We start from the raw sequence: 14,076 nt of genomic DNA on the forward strand, positions 1-14,076 counted from the left end.
CCTACCTCCCGCGGGAATGTGTAGCTTTATTCATTATTGTCTGCAACGAGTCCAGAGATCTACGGACAGATCGAAGTGCAAAGGTTCCTTATGCAGATTTTTGACTTACAGCTGGAGTCCTGTTCACAGAGGAACCTGCCGTCCCCGTGTGAGTTTGAGCAGGGAGCGTTTTCAGGGAGCACACACAGGCAAAGGCTGGCTTGCTGCCTGGACAGCGGGTTGGTACTGGCTGGTAGATAAAGCAAAGCTCCTGTGGCTGGCTGGGGGCGCCTGGTTTTGCTCTGTTCCGGAGTCTAGCCGGCTTGTGCATTAGGTGGCTGACGCCTTGCTAATCAGTAAGTAAAGCCCAGCCCGCTTTGGGCAGGGCCAGGCGGCTCTGTGGGGCTGCTCTGAGCCCTGCTCGGAGGTGAGAGGGCATTGCTTTCTGCTGCCGGGGCGTCCTTGCAGCCCACTGGCTGGAGCTGGGGCTGGAGCTGGGGCTGGGCTCGCCTTCCCCGCTCACACTCCGCGGGACGGGCTGGATCAGCTGCCAGGGGGCTGAAGCCGGTAACTGACCAGGGGGGTATTTGCCTGGGCTCCTGCACCCCACAGCCCGCCTCCTGCTGGGGCCAGCGGCTCTCAGGGCTTGAGTGTGTGCAGAGCGCCCTGTTGCCGGGTGGTGACTGGCTCTGATTTCCGCGGCTGGCGTAACAGCGCTGGGCTGCGCTTTGATGGTTCGGTTCCCCGGCCAGGCGCATTCTGGGGCCCTCCAGTGTGTTGCGTTCTCCAGCTGTTTGAAGTGTTTTTTCAAATCAAATTGAAGGAGATTTTGAAATAAAACGTAATTTTGAATTAAAAAATCGAATGCCAGTATTCCCCCCCCCCCCCCCCAAACCAATCTGGTGAATTTAACACAGTTTTGGAAGTGTTCTGGTCGACCCAAATCTGTATTTTTGGGGGGGAGGGGGAGTTTAACTGAAAAATCTCACCCCGCTCTGCCTGAGAGCTTTCCGGGTGGTGCAGGGACACCTCCTCCTTCCAAGGCTGCATGCCTGAATCGGAAAGCCATCGATTTGCCTACGCTGTATGCTGATTTATTATTTGTATTGCAGTGGCGTGCCTAGGGGCCCCAGTCATGAACCCATTGTGTTAGGCGCTGTACAGACACGGAACAAAAAGATGGTCCCTGCACCAAATTGCTTACAGTCTAATAGTGTGTGTGCAATGTTGTCCTCCCCAACACTGAAATATCATGATCCAGGCCTCTTGAAAAATCATCAGCTTTTAAAAAATAATGGGTTTAGGCTCTTTTTATCTGCTGCGTTTTTAAAGTCTTTAGTGTTCACATTTTCCAGCTTTACTCCACAAACATGAGGGTTAAAAACTTTGAGCGTGCAATAAAAGCTGAGATTCCGAGGCATTTGTACATTCTAGGGATGTAAAATATCATTTAAAAAGTTAACCGTTTAAACGATTAAAATTATATTGTTTAAATGGTTAACCAGTTAAAGGGAGAGGGGCTGGGGCTGCTCAGGCCAGCCCAGGCCTGGGGTTGGGGTTGCTCCGGCCGGCATGGCTGGGGCTGGAGTTCAGTTCAGCCAGCGAGGCTGGGGCTGCTCTGGCTGGTGCACCTGGGGCTGGGGTTGGCTGGTCGGCGTGGAGCTGCTGGGGTCGGCGGGTCTAATGCTTACCGGCTAATATTTTACATCCCTAATACATTCCAAGGCCAGAAGGGGCCATTGTGATGATCTAGTCTGACCTCCTGCATAGCACAGGCCAGGGAACTTGCCCAAAATAATTCCTACAGCAGATCTTTTAGAAAAGTTACTGAATTCTCTTCCTATTGCATTCAGTGGGAATCTGGCCATTGACTTCAGACAGTGGGCCTAGGCCTTGTGCTAGCATCATTTTTAGAAGGAGCTGTGTTTCAGTGTCTGGGAGCGCTAATGTGGTCCCCTGGGATGCAGTAAGCAGGGTCTCTCTGATCCAGTTGGTTTCCACTGGCTTGTGAACTTTACTTACTAGGCAGTCCCCTCGCCGGGTCTCTGGTGTGGTGTCATCTTCTGTTTTGGCTGTGCTAAAGTTATATAGGCCTAAATTCTCAGGATAAAGTTAGGGGCCTAATTCTCAAAATGCTGACCCCCCCCCCACAGCTCCCTCTGGCTTCAGTAGGAGCTGGAATGGTGCTCTGTGGACAGGAGCAATACCAAGAGAAGTGTTTCCATAGTGAAATAAGTTCTCTCCTTCCCCAAATAAATCTCCCAGTCCCCATGGAATGTGCACAGTCCCTCTAATCTCCTCAGAGAGTCCTGGCCTGAGAATACCCCATTGCACTTCCAGATAACTAGTTGCCTTGGTGAATCAGTCTTGAAGCCAATCTTGTTCCTAGTTTCCATGACACTGATCAGTAAAGGGCACAACAGCAGCATCCACAAATCACCTCTCTGTCTGTCTCCCTGTCATGTGATACCCCAGACTTCTCCCCCAGGGCACCCTGGTGTAACTGTCACGTCTCTTGCAGCGACGCTGGAAACATGAGGTATGTCAGCACTCGAGGAGAAGCCAGGAGCGTTGACTTTGAAGGAGCCCTCTTTTCTGGCTATGCACCGGATGGAGGCCTTTTCATGCCCCAGGAAATCCCTACCCTGGACTATAACACCCTGCGAACATGGAGTGCCTTCTCCTATCCAGAGCTGGTGAAAGAGCTGAGTTCACTCTTCATCTCGTCTGAACTAATCCCACGGAAAGAGCTGAATGGTAAACACAAGCCAGACAGCAATCCAAGCAGTGTGCTGTAGTGTTCGCTCTATTTGTATCAAAGCTTTTAGATGACTATTATTTTATCCTGTATTAACCCATCAGCCTAATAACCCTGATCCTCACTGGACCTGTGAAGGCCCCTCAGGGCCAGAATCTCCATGGTTATTATAATGTTAGCTTGTCCTTTCTCTCCTCCAATTGTTTCATCCACTGGATGTGTCTTGTTGTTAAACTAGATTGTTGGAGATCTGCTTCTCTTCTGAAGACTAGCAGAAGATTCTCTTTAAACAAACACAGGGCCAAATTCTGTCTCTGTCTATAAATGTCATTCTTGTAGAGGGCTAATGCAGTTTCCCAGGTTGCTGTAGGAAGGCAGATCTCTGCTGCAAGTGGGTGCAAATACAGTGTGTATAATGTTTCAGAATCGGTGGTATTTTATGCTGGCTGCAGCAGCCCCTGCCCACATGGCTGTTCCATGTAGAACATGGGATCGTATCAGATGAGACCTTTGGTGTATCCCAGGGTGTGCATGGAAAAGATAAGCTGGCTCTGTCACCTTTGTGGCTCCTATCATAGAAGACCTGTGGAGCCCTTACGTGGTTTTTGATTGGTGTAGACAGGATTAAGGAGGAAATTTCCTCTCTTGCTGTGTGTGTGGTTTATCTCTGCCTTTGGGTAGCACCCTGTCAGAATTTGGCCCAGACTGTTTTAAGTAACACATATTTGTAAACAGAAGTAAAAGCAAATGTGACAAATCGATTCCTTCTTCTACCAGAAGTTCCTGGTTCTACATTTTCCCTTGGCAAAATGGATCACAAAACAAGCATGTAACATGAAGCCAGGTGTAGGTTTTGGTAAAGAAAACTTGTAACAAATCAGTGGCCTTTTGGTGCTTCAGAGCTGTCACTGTGGTGCACTCCATGGAAGCTCAAATTTCTCTCCGACAGTGGGAAAAGAGTTTGGATTCTCCTGCTGTAAAAGCAGCATCTCCTTAGCTGTCAGCTGTAAACGGCCTCTGACAGACAGTTGCGCAGTTCTGTTTATACAGTTAGATTTTAATATAGCACCTATCCAAAGTCTCACTGCGTCCATTAGAGGGCAGTGGGGACCATCCACCCGAGCTGGTTCACTGCAACATTGGTTGATTCTTGTTTTAATTGTTCAGATAGTTCTGACTGGGTCAGATCCTCAGTTGGTATAAATCAGCACGGCTCTGTTAAGGTCAGTGGAGCTGTCCAATTTACACCGAGGAGCAGACTCTTAATTTGTAAGAGAATAATGTGTTGGGCTTCTGTCTATCACTTCCTCGGCTCTGCGGTACTGGAGAGTCTTTGGTTTTTCAGTAAAGATTCTCATGAGCTTGGCAAACCATGATCATGCAGGTGATGTGTTGGAGGTTTGTTCCTGATACCTGTTCTAACAGTGCCCTTCAACTGCTTCCCTCCAGATCTGATTGACAGCGCCTTCCGGAGGTTCCGGCACAACAACGTTGTGCATCTGGCCAGGCTGAAGGATGGGTTGAATGTTTTGGAGCTCTGGCATGGTGTAACTTATGCCTTTAAGGACTTGTCCTTGTCCTGCACAGGGCAGTTTTTACAGTACTTCCTGAAGAAAAGGAAGCAGCACATCACTATTCTAGTCGGTAGGTTACAGCTAAACAGATGGATGCAAGCAATGTACTCGGAATTTATGCCAGTGAGAGGTTGTGTGTGTGTGTGTATATATATATATATATTACATACCATCCTATTCGTGCTTATGAGTGGAACTGGATTGATAACCCTGGAGGCTTACATCCTAGATATCTCCAGAACAGGGCACCCAGTATGCCTCACTTGACCTAGAGGGCATCTTTACTGGTTCAGCCTCCCATTCATTCCTTGGTGCCTCTGCTGGTAGTGGTTTGTGATGCGGAGACTTGCCTACTGGGAGGTGTTCATTTTCCAGTATTAAATGCCACACACACGGCACTAACCAAAAATCTCCCGGACTGAGAACTACACCCTTCTTCTGTGTGAAAACACAAATGTGGCTGATCTTTCAGTCTTTAACTAACTCTTAATTAGTAGATATAATTATTTTCTCCTTGATTATTTTCATGTGAAACAGGAACTTCGGGAGACACCGGTAGCTCGGCAATTGAAAGTGTGCGAGGGGAAAACAACATGGATATCCTTGTTCTGTTACCCAAAGGTCTCTGCAGCCAGATACAAGAACTGCAGATGACGACGGTGATCGAAGAGAACGTCCATGTCTTTATTGGTTTGCATTTTGTTGGATGATCTACTTTATACTATTGCTGGGTTGATGTTAATGTCAATCCCAATGTGAATTGGCCATTAATTCTAGAAAGCCTTGTGGGAATTGTGTTACACGCTGCTCCCACTGTGGGTGTACCATGTTGGGCCATCAATCACCATGACTTGTGTGCAGTATTGTTGTAGCCATGTGGGCCCCAGGATATTAAAGAGACAAGGTGAGTGAGGTAATACTTTTTATTGGACCAACTTCAGTTGATGGGAGAGAAAAAAGCTTTTGTGTTTACACAGAGCTTTTCTTCAGGCCTGAGTAGGTTTCCCAGACCTGAAAGAGAGCTCTACATAAGCTCGAAATCTGCTCTCTCTCACCAACAGAAGTTGGTCCAATAAAAGGTATTACCCCACCCTCCATCCCGTCTCTCTGATCAGCATGACTGTTACTTCAGTGTTTGACTTTTCAGCACCCCAGGCCTCTGACTAATGGGAGGCTAGTTGGAGTTGCTTTACTCTCTTGACTTGTTCACCAGCTGACTCAGAGCTGCCCAGGATTCCTTCTCTTCTAGTGATAGTTTTAAAGCCATTCCCCTGCAGCTGAATGGGTATTTAGCTGTGCTACACAGACTGTTGGTTTGCACTAAAAGAATGAGAATTTATCCTCCTTTCTGCTCAGTTTTTCCCTCCCTTGTAAGTGGTTTGAGTTGTTCTGATGAGTTTCTTCTTTGAAGGGTCTCTCGTGACAAGGGCCCTGTCAAATTCACGGTTGTGAATAACATGTCATGGACTGTGAAATGAGCCCTCCCCCCTGAAATCTAGCTATTGGAGGGGATGGGGGAAGGGAAGGGCTGAGGGTTTTCCCCAGGCTCCGGCTGCTAGTCCCAGCCAGGTTGGGGAGGAACGGCATTTACTCTCCCCCTGAACAGCTGCTCTCGGTGGGAGATCAGAGCCACGTCCACCTCCAGGAACCTCCTGTGGCTGCAGGAAGCTCTGGGGCTGCTGCCTTCAGAGTCCAGCTCTGAAGGCAGCACAGAAGAGAGGGTGGCAATTCCGTAACCCTCCTACAACAGCTTTGTGACCCTCCCACAAACCCCTTTTGGGTCGGGACCCCCAGGGTTACAACACTGTGAAATTACAGATATAAACATCTGAAAACATGAAATTGACCAATTTTCATATCTGTGAAATTGACCAGAATGGACCCGGAATTTTGTTGGGCCCTACCATGACTCACTTTGGACGAGGCAGCGCTCTGAGTTACTGAACAGAACTGGGAGCCATAAGACATTGGTTCAAGACTGACTGTGCTGCTGGTTCATTTTATGAGCTTGGAATAACCTGTAGATGGGCCCAAACCAAAATCCCAGATCCAAACATCCTTAAAAGTTGGGAATTCTGAGTAATTCAGAATCGGAACCCACATCTGGATCCAAATATTGCTGTTGGACCCTCTGTATGTGCGATGGCTGAACCAAAACCCCAGCTCCCACAACTCCAGTTCGATGGCTAGAATAACCCGTCAGTCTTGAATCCTCTTTGGTAGGCGAAAACAACTATTTTATGCCTAATTCACTAATTTCAGCAACACTTCAGTTAATACTCCTGATTGTTCCTTCCTCTTTTCCACAGCTGATGGAAATAGCGATGAAATTGACGAGCCGATCAAAGAATTGTTTGCTGATGCAGATTTTGCCAGACAACACAATCTGATGAGTTTGAACTCAATCAACTGGTCTAGGATTATGGTGCAGATCGCTCACTACTTCTATGCTTACTTTCAATGCACCCCATCCATGGACATGACTCCACTGCCGGCTGTGGAAATTGTTGTGCCAACAGGGGCTGGAGGAAATATCACAGGTTAGGTTGGGGGGAAAACCAAAAAGTGCCTTGTGATAAAGAGGGAGGTTTCTATTTTTTTTTCTGAACCACTTAAATCATGATTAGTAATATTTAAGTACCCATGGCATTGTTGGTGCCATACAAAACACAGAACAGTGCTATGGTGCCATATGTAGATAATACGGGGATAAGCATGTTAGAAATACACATGAACAGAATGAGTTGGATACTGAAGAGAGAAAATACTGAGGATCTGATTATTTAAATTAGACATGAATACAGAATCATAAACTCATAGGACTGGAAGGGACATCAAGAGGTCATCTAGTCCAGTCCCCTGCACTCATGGCAGGACGAAGTATTATCTAGAGCACCTCTGACAGGTGTTGGTCTAACCTGCTCTTAAAAAAATCTTCAATGATGGAGATTCTACAACCTCCCTAGGTAACTTATTCCAGTGCTTAACCACCCTGACAGTTAGGAAGTTTTTCCTAATGTCCAACCTAAACCTCCCTTGCTGCAATTTAAGCCCATTGTTTCTTGTGCTATCCTCAGAGGTTAAGAAGAACAATTTTTTTCCCTCCTCCTTGTAACAACCCTTTACATATGTGAAAACTGTTATCACGTCCCCCCTCAGTCTTCTCTTTTCCAGACCAAAGAAACCCATTTTTTTTTTTTCAATCTTCCCTCATCGGTCATGTTTTCTAGACCTTAATCATTTTTGTTGCTCTTCTCTGGACTTTCTCCAATTTGTCCACATCTTTCCTGAAATGTGGTGCCCAGAACTGGACACAATACTCCAGTTCAGGCCTAATCAGCATGGAGTAGAGTGGAAGAATTACTTCTCATATCTTACTTACAACACTCCTAATACATCCCAGAATGTTGTTTGCTTTTTTTGCCACAGCGTTACACTGTTGACTTGTATTTAGCTTATGATCCACTATGATCCCCAGATCCCTTTCTGCAATACTCCTTCCTAGGCAGTCATTTCCCATTTTGTATGTGTGCAACTGATTGTTCCTTCCTCAGTGGAGTACTTTGCATTTGCCCTTATTGAATTTCATCCTATTTACTTCAGACCAGTAGTAGTACAACTAATCTGGCCTGTGTGTACCCATGGCTCATTATACATCCATTTGCACATGAACGTTATCCTATTTGGGAGGGCAGGGGAGGGCAAACATGGTAACAGCTCTCTCCTAACTTTACAATTCTGGTCTTTTTAACTTTAGGGGAATCATATCTACTGGAAAAGCAATACAAGGGGTGATGTAAAAAGTTGCATTCATGGTATTTCAGGAGCATCTGCCTGAAGCTGCATTAGCATGTTGCCAAGAGTTCAAAAGTCACATCCTATTTGAATGAAAAGCATCTTCCAGAGGCCCCTCTCTTTACAACATCTCTTAATAGGATGGTGGGGGCCACAGAGAGTCCAGGAGCGACCATGCGGTGGTCTCTCTTGCTGTGAGGCTGCTCAAATGGAGCATTGTATACAAGGAGCTGTAGTTTCTTTGCGCTATACCCGTATTATGAAACATAATTTTTGGCTCCTCCTGATAAATTTGCTCAAATGGAGGAAGAATGATTTCATTGGTAAATCTGACTAAACAGATAAATCTGGTAAATCTGTTTTATGAGTGTTTCATCGCAGGGCTGAAGCCCAGGTGTAATTGCTTTCTTTCCCAGCTGGATATATCGCCCAGAAAATGGGACTTCCAATCCGACTCGTCGCTGTGGTGAATAATAACGACATTATCCACAGAGCAATTCAGCATGGAGATTTCTCGTTCTCAGGGAGCGTTAAGCCAACTTTAGCTTCTGCAATGGATATTCAGGTACGTGTCTGCTTAAGAAGGAGAGATCACATATACTATATGGACTGATACAGCTACTAAAATTATTTTGCTGTCCGTATTCTGTTCTACAGTGTTCTGACACCACCCTCATTACTGCAGAGTCTGAGTGCCTTCCAGTAGTGCATGAAGTGATGTGAGTAACATGCCACGTGTGGTTCATTCTCCCTCTGATTGTGTCCCTAGTGGGAGAATTGTGTGTGCAGTGTGGTGTTTTGTTATGGATTTTTTTGTTTGGTTTATGTGTTGTTGCTCTGTGTTTATACTACCAACGGCAGGCTGGAGAAGTGTCCATGGCATTTGGAGAAGGTGGGGAGGTTTGTGATGGTCGGTAGTTCCAGATAGGTCATTCCACAATCTCAGACCATCTTTGAGACAGGTCTGTCTCCTGTATAGACGAGCTTTTCCCCTGTGGTAGAAAGTCCCATTGTGCCTGAGAAGTGGCGTTGTCGACCATGTTCTTCATCCGGGAGCGCAATTAAAAAATCCTGGGTCTCTGCCAAGATGTCAGTAATTCTGCTAATCTTCTTCCTGTCCTCTAGCCAGGTCACTATATTATCCCCCTGTTCTGGGGTAACAACGTCCCCCAGACAAGCTGTTTGTATGTTGCCTCAGGCAGTCTTCTCTTCCAATTGCAGGACGTGTGCCGCTTTGCCAGTGGCTGGTAGGGGAGCCCCGGCTCACCTACTCCTTAGCTTCAGCCCAGGGACCCTGTGACTAGCAATCTAGATCTGTTCAATCTAGGACTCTGTTGCTGTTTCCCAGGGCTCCTACTCCACCTCTCTATTTCCTTGCCTATCTCTGGTTTACCTCCGGAAGTTCCTGTGCTCTCTATAGCTAATTTACCTTTCTTGGGCTCTTGCTGGAACCCCCAGTCTAGGGCAGGACCCCAGGCTTACTCTCCACCTGTATCTCCTCCTTTCTTTTTCCAGCCCTATTTATTTTGACACAAATATACAAGGCCTGATCCTGCAAGGAGCTGAGCATCTCCAATTCCCATTGAGCACACAAGAGGTGCTGAGCCGTGCGGTACAGTAGTATCTACCGCACTAAGTATCCAACTAGAGATCACCGGTGCTCCAGATTCTGAATTTGATCCTTTGTGGATGGAGGTTCATGTGTATAGTGTGTGTTTTTATAGGAACCTTACAATATGGAGAGAATCTTGTGGCTGCTTTCGGACTGTGATGGCAGCTTGATTAAAACTCTGATGGAACAGTTTTACACGTCGAAAAACCTTACGCTCCCAGAAGAAGTGCACAGAAAGGTCAGTCCCTTCATGTGTGTTGAATAAATACTCTTCCATCACAATTTTTTTTACATCAACTGTTTTCAGAATAAATATTAATATTGCAAATGCATTGAAGGGATCATGCAATGTCTCAAACCTAAAATGAAGGTATCTGAGGTCGGTTGGTGGAAGACAGGTGTTTACAAAACCTGTGTACATAGGTATCTTATCAAATAAGCCTTTCTTTTAAAATTACAATTACAGTATTTTGTTAGGATTTAAACATTCCCCTGCAGTCCTAGAAACCCCAGTCCAGTAGCATGTGCATTATTTGTACATAGGACCAAAACGCTCCCCGACAATGTAATTTCACTGTCCAACACCCTGAGCCAGCAAAGCTTTTAATCAAGTGCGTAACTTTAAATATGTGAGTGGTGGTATGGATTTCTGTGGAACTGCATGCATGCTTAACCTTTTAAGCAAGAGCTTTGGTGAATCAGGCACCAGGCTGGAGAAATACAAAAAGGAGAAAAATCAAAGGTGAAAAGTAAACTAATGGTTTCAATGTTTATCTCCATGGGAAAGAAACACTAGCAAAGTCCTTGTTAAATCATAAAAGTTATGTATTAATGCATCCATCACATACATCAGGGGGTTCTTTAGACGGTTTGGGATCGATACCCTCAAATACCAGCGTCAGTTGCATTGTTTCCACCAACAAAGGGCAGTTATTAACTGATAGCTGGACTGACTCTGGTGATGATATTAATGTGTCTGACAGAAGTACCCGTCTCTCTTGCATTCAAGATATTAACAAATAAGAAGGTCTTATGTACAAGTGGTAGCATCACAGAATGAACTTTTAATACATTTTTAAAAATGATTTGATATTGATCTGTAAATTCTAGTGTGGTTTTTGTCTATGATTTTTGGGGATTTGTTTCCATTCCCCCCCCCCCCCCCTTCTCGCTTCTCCAGCTTTCTGAAGCGCTGAGCTCATGTTCAGCATCTGACGAAGACATTGTTCAAGCAATGAGACGCTGTTGGGAAGATAATCACTACCTGTTGTGTCCCCACTCAGCTGTGGCTGTTCACTACCATTATCAGCAGTTGGACTGCCATGTCAGCAAGTAAGAAGCTACTAATGGAAGGCCAGATTCCTTTCAGGAAATGGCTAACATGCTTTTTATGGCGCGGGGGGGCAGGGGTGGGGGGTGGGAGGAGAAGCATCCTTAAAGGGCCCTAATTTTTAGTAGGAGATTTTGGCATTCTGCTTTTGCTCAAGTCTTTCCAATTCTTAGAGGAGGCTGTTTGAGACTGATGATGCACATGTAGCTGGCAGTAGGATAATTTTGGTTATAATTGTTCAGTGAGAGGCAATATTTAAGGAGAGGTGTAACACACATGTTTGAGGCTGGAGCTCAGCCAGCTGGCCTGGCTGGGATTATGGGCTAGAGTCTGCTGTTGCTTTCACTCAGGCTGGTATCCCACACAGTTTGTAGTGAGGATGCAGGCTAAACCACTCGAGTGCTGATAGTCCTCAAAGCCTCCCCTCAGTCCCTCCCACCCTGCGTGCCCAGATTAACAAAGAAGTTCTCCCACCATTCACTGAGAGAGGATCATAGAGTGGTTTGGTTTTCTTCAGCACAAGGAACCAGGGGAGTTTTAGCAACACACATGTAAGAATGCAGCACCTATGAGGACAACTACACTCTAAAACCAGGGCCGAGTTACTGTATCCTCACTGGTGCTGCTCACTTGTGTGTGTGTTGCTAAAACTCAGGGTAGGCTAACCTCATTGGCTGCATGACATCCAGCTGGTCTGCCTCTGAACTGCGTCCAGGAAACATCTGTACGCGCTCGTGCTCCATCCTGTTTATTTCCTCGCCCTCGTGTCCCGCCCTGACACCAACTGGTGGGACGTATTGCCACCTAAAGAGGCAAGGAACTCCAGGACCTCCACTCTATTCCCACGGCCCTCCAGGGATAGAAGCTGGCGGCTCCTTCATGGAGCCATGAGCATGGACATGTACCTGGTGTGGTTCATGAACTCCCCTGCCCTCTGTTCCTTCTGCGGCAAGAGGGAGATCCTGGCTCACATCAGTATGGGTGCATCAGGTTGCAGCCTCTCTTCCAGCTTCTTCATAACCTCTTACTGAGGTTGTGCCTGCACCTCCTGATCCAATCACACCCCATCTGCGCCCCACAGGGTTGCGGGACCTTCTTGTCAACCTCAATGGCCAGGTCAACCATCCATTTGTGCATACATCCAGTGGGAGGAGGAAGCTGGACAAGGGGGTGATCTGCGACCATGGGGCCTATTTCCAGGGCCTATTTCCGGTCCCTTCTCAGATCAGACTTCCAGGCAGAGTTCCTCTGGGCAGTGTCCATTGACTCCTTACACACCTTTGAGGAGCTGTGGGCGCTGTCTGGAGTTCTCTGCTCAGTGTCTCTTTCATTGTCCCCAGAAATCACTAGTAGCCTAGGCTCGGTGGTTCTTCCCCTTTAGCTGAGGGGACGGGCCTTTTATTTGGGTGGGTCTACACCCAACTGACCCCAGAACTACTAATAGTAAACGACATCCTCTGTCTGTCTCTGTCGCAGCAGACCCAGGTGCTGCTTAGCACCCGCCTCAGCTGCAAAGTTCCTGGATGCCGTGCTCAGAGCAAACCTTGTTCCTGAAGTTCCACCTGAGATTCAAGCTTTAAACACGATGGAGACCAGATCCACAACACTGAGGAGAGAAGATGACTGGGCAAAAACCCTAAGAGACAGAATAGAAGCCATCGCCATGCGCAGACACACATAGGTGGAGTTCGTCTGATCCTGAATAGTGCCATGCCTGGGCAGTTCCATATAAAAGACAAGGCTGACTTAATGATGCTTAAGCTTTCTGATGATTTCCCTCCTAAGAAAGTCCTAATGAACTCAATAGAGTTCAATTATAACGTCTCCACATAGTGTGTAACCTAAGCGATAGAATTCTGTAACAGGAATATAATTCTCAATCAAATTCTATAGAATGATTTAAAAAAATTATAGAAAGGATCTGTCTGTCAAATTCTATAGGGTTTTTAGAGTAAGTCTGATAGAATCCTATTTAAAGTCTCTGGACCCATATTTTATCCCTGTTAACCCTTATGGAAAAGTTCTTTTAAATTTATCTTCAAAGTGCCTTACAAACATGAATCATTAACTGACTAAGGCTTTACACAATTATTATAAGCCCATATCTTTTCTTCCCTAGTAAAAAATCTGTAGAGAATATAATACAAATTGCTGTAATGATTTTTTTCCCTAAAAAGTTGTGTTGTAATTTGAATAAGTAATACAAATGAACTGTTGTCCAAAGTACATTAAATAAAATCAGTGCTGCATTCTGGCTTCTGTATCCGTTTTTTGATATCTTGATAATGCTGAATTTTATCAGTTTCTTTACCTGCCCACCAGAGGGCACTTCTAATTTTTTTTCTGTATTTTAAAATAGATCATAAATTGATAGAGTGAGGAGGAGTTGTCACCTGTATACTGTTCAAGCAGCCTTAGAGGGTCTTTGGAGACTTGGATCTCCATTGAGGTGAACAAAAAATGCCAGACGATGCTTCAACAATACTTCCAGGGACTAATCTTCCCAATTCAAGATGTGAATTTTTCCCCTGGCAATTCCATGCCTTATTTGCATGCACAGACATTCAATGCCGGCAGATGGGGTACTTGCACAGTCGGTAATGCAGCTAACTGGCCATTTGCATACACAAATAGTGGAACTGCACGGGCAGTTGGGGGTAATAGGGCCCACAGGCTGGGCAGGCAGTTTGGCACTTGTGAATGTGGGCAACTAACTTTTAAATGCGGAATAAGTCACATCTCTGAAAATAACAGAGGGTAGCCAAACAATAAGACTCTCCGCATGTGGAGGATGAAGCCATTCTGTGTCCAAAGAGGAGAAGCTGTTTCAGTTAAGGGAAGGTAGGTGCTATGGATGTGCTCACAACAAGGTGGCATTATCCATGGTGAGAAAAGATTCCTGGTCCTATAGAAAAGAGTCAGTGTTTTTCTCAAAAACTTAGTTTCTATCTCTAATTTCTATTATTCAATCTGTGAAGACCAATCAGGGAAGCACAGAGTCATAGGCCATATAACATGTTGAATGGAT

General features: G+C 45.8%; 1 protein-coding gene across 6 annotated transcripts; it reads left to right on the plus strand.

Annotated features, from left to right (window-relative positions):
• The first annotated feature begins 121 nt into the window (after positions 1-121).
• Positions 122-13,297, plus strand: THNSL2 (threonine synthase like 2). 6 transcript variants are annotated; one of them, XM_043544881.1, is made up of 9 exons: positions 122-218; positions 2,501-2,736; positions 4,187-4,381; positions 4,849-5,001; positions 6,621-6,851; positions 8,523-8,671; positions 9,831-9,956; positions 10,899-11,050; positions 12,525-13,297. In XM_043544881.1, exons 2-9 carry the CDS (start codon positions 2,514-2,516, stop codon positions 12,727-12,729), a joined length of 1,434 nt encoding a protein of 477 aa, XP_043400816.1. In that variant the 5' UTR covers positions 122-218; positions 2,501-2,513; the 3' UTR covers positions 12,730-13,297. The 6 variants fall into 6 exon arrangements, with proteins under 6 accessions (XP_043400816.1, XP_043400817.1, XP_037754237.2 ...); XM_043544882.1 differs by having other exon boundaries at positions 131-148; XM_037898309.2 differs by having other exon boundaries at positions 132-335.
• Positions 13,298-14,076: the final 779 nt, after the last annotated feature.

Source organism: Chelonia mydas, chromosome 4 (genome assembly GCF_015237465.2).
Source record: "Chelonia mydas isolate rCheMyd1 chromosome 4, rCheMyd1.pri.v2, whole genome shotgun sequence".
NCBI classification, from domain to species: domain Eukaryota; kingdom Metazoa; phylum Chordata; order Testudines; family Cheloniidae; genus Chelonia; species Chelonia mydas.

Bases quoted from the DNA above. Each gene is read 5' to 3' on its own strand.
- THNSL2 (XM_043544881.1), top strand. From the start codon at position 2,514: ATGAGGTATGTCAGCACTCGAGGAGAAGCCAGGAGCGTTGACTTTGAA. The intron at 4,382-4,848 runs GTAGGTTACAGC...CATGTGAAACAG, and splicing joins GCACATCACTATTCTAGTCG to GAACTTCGGGAGACACCGGT. The intron at 9,957-10,898 runs GTCAGTCCCTTC...TCGCTTCTCCAG, and splicing joins CAGAAGAAGTGCACAGAAAG to CTTTCTGAAGCGCTGAGCTC.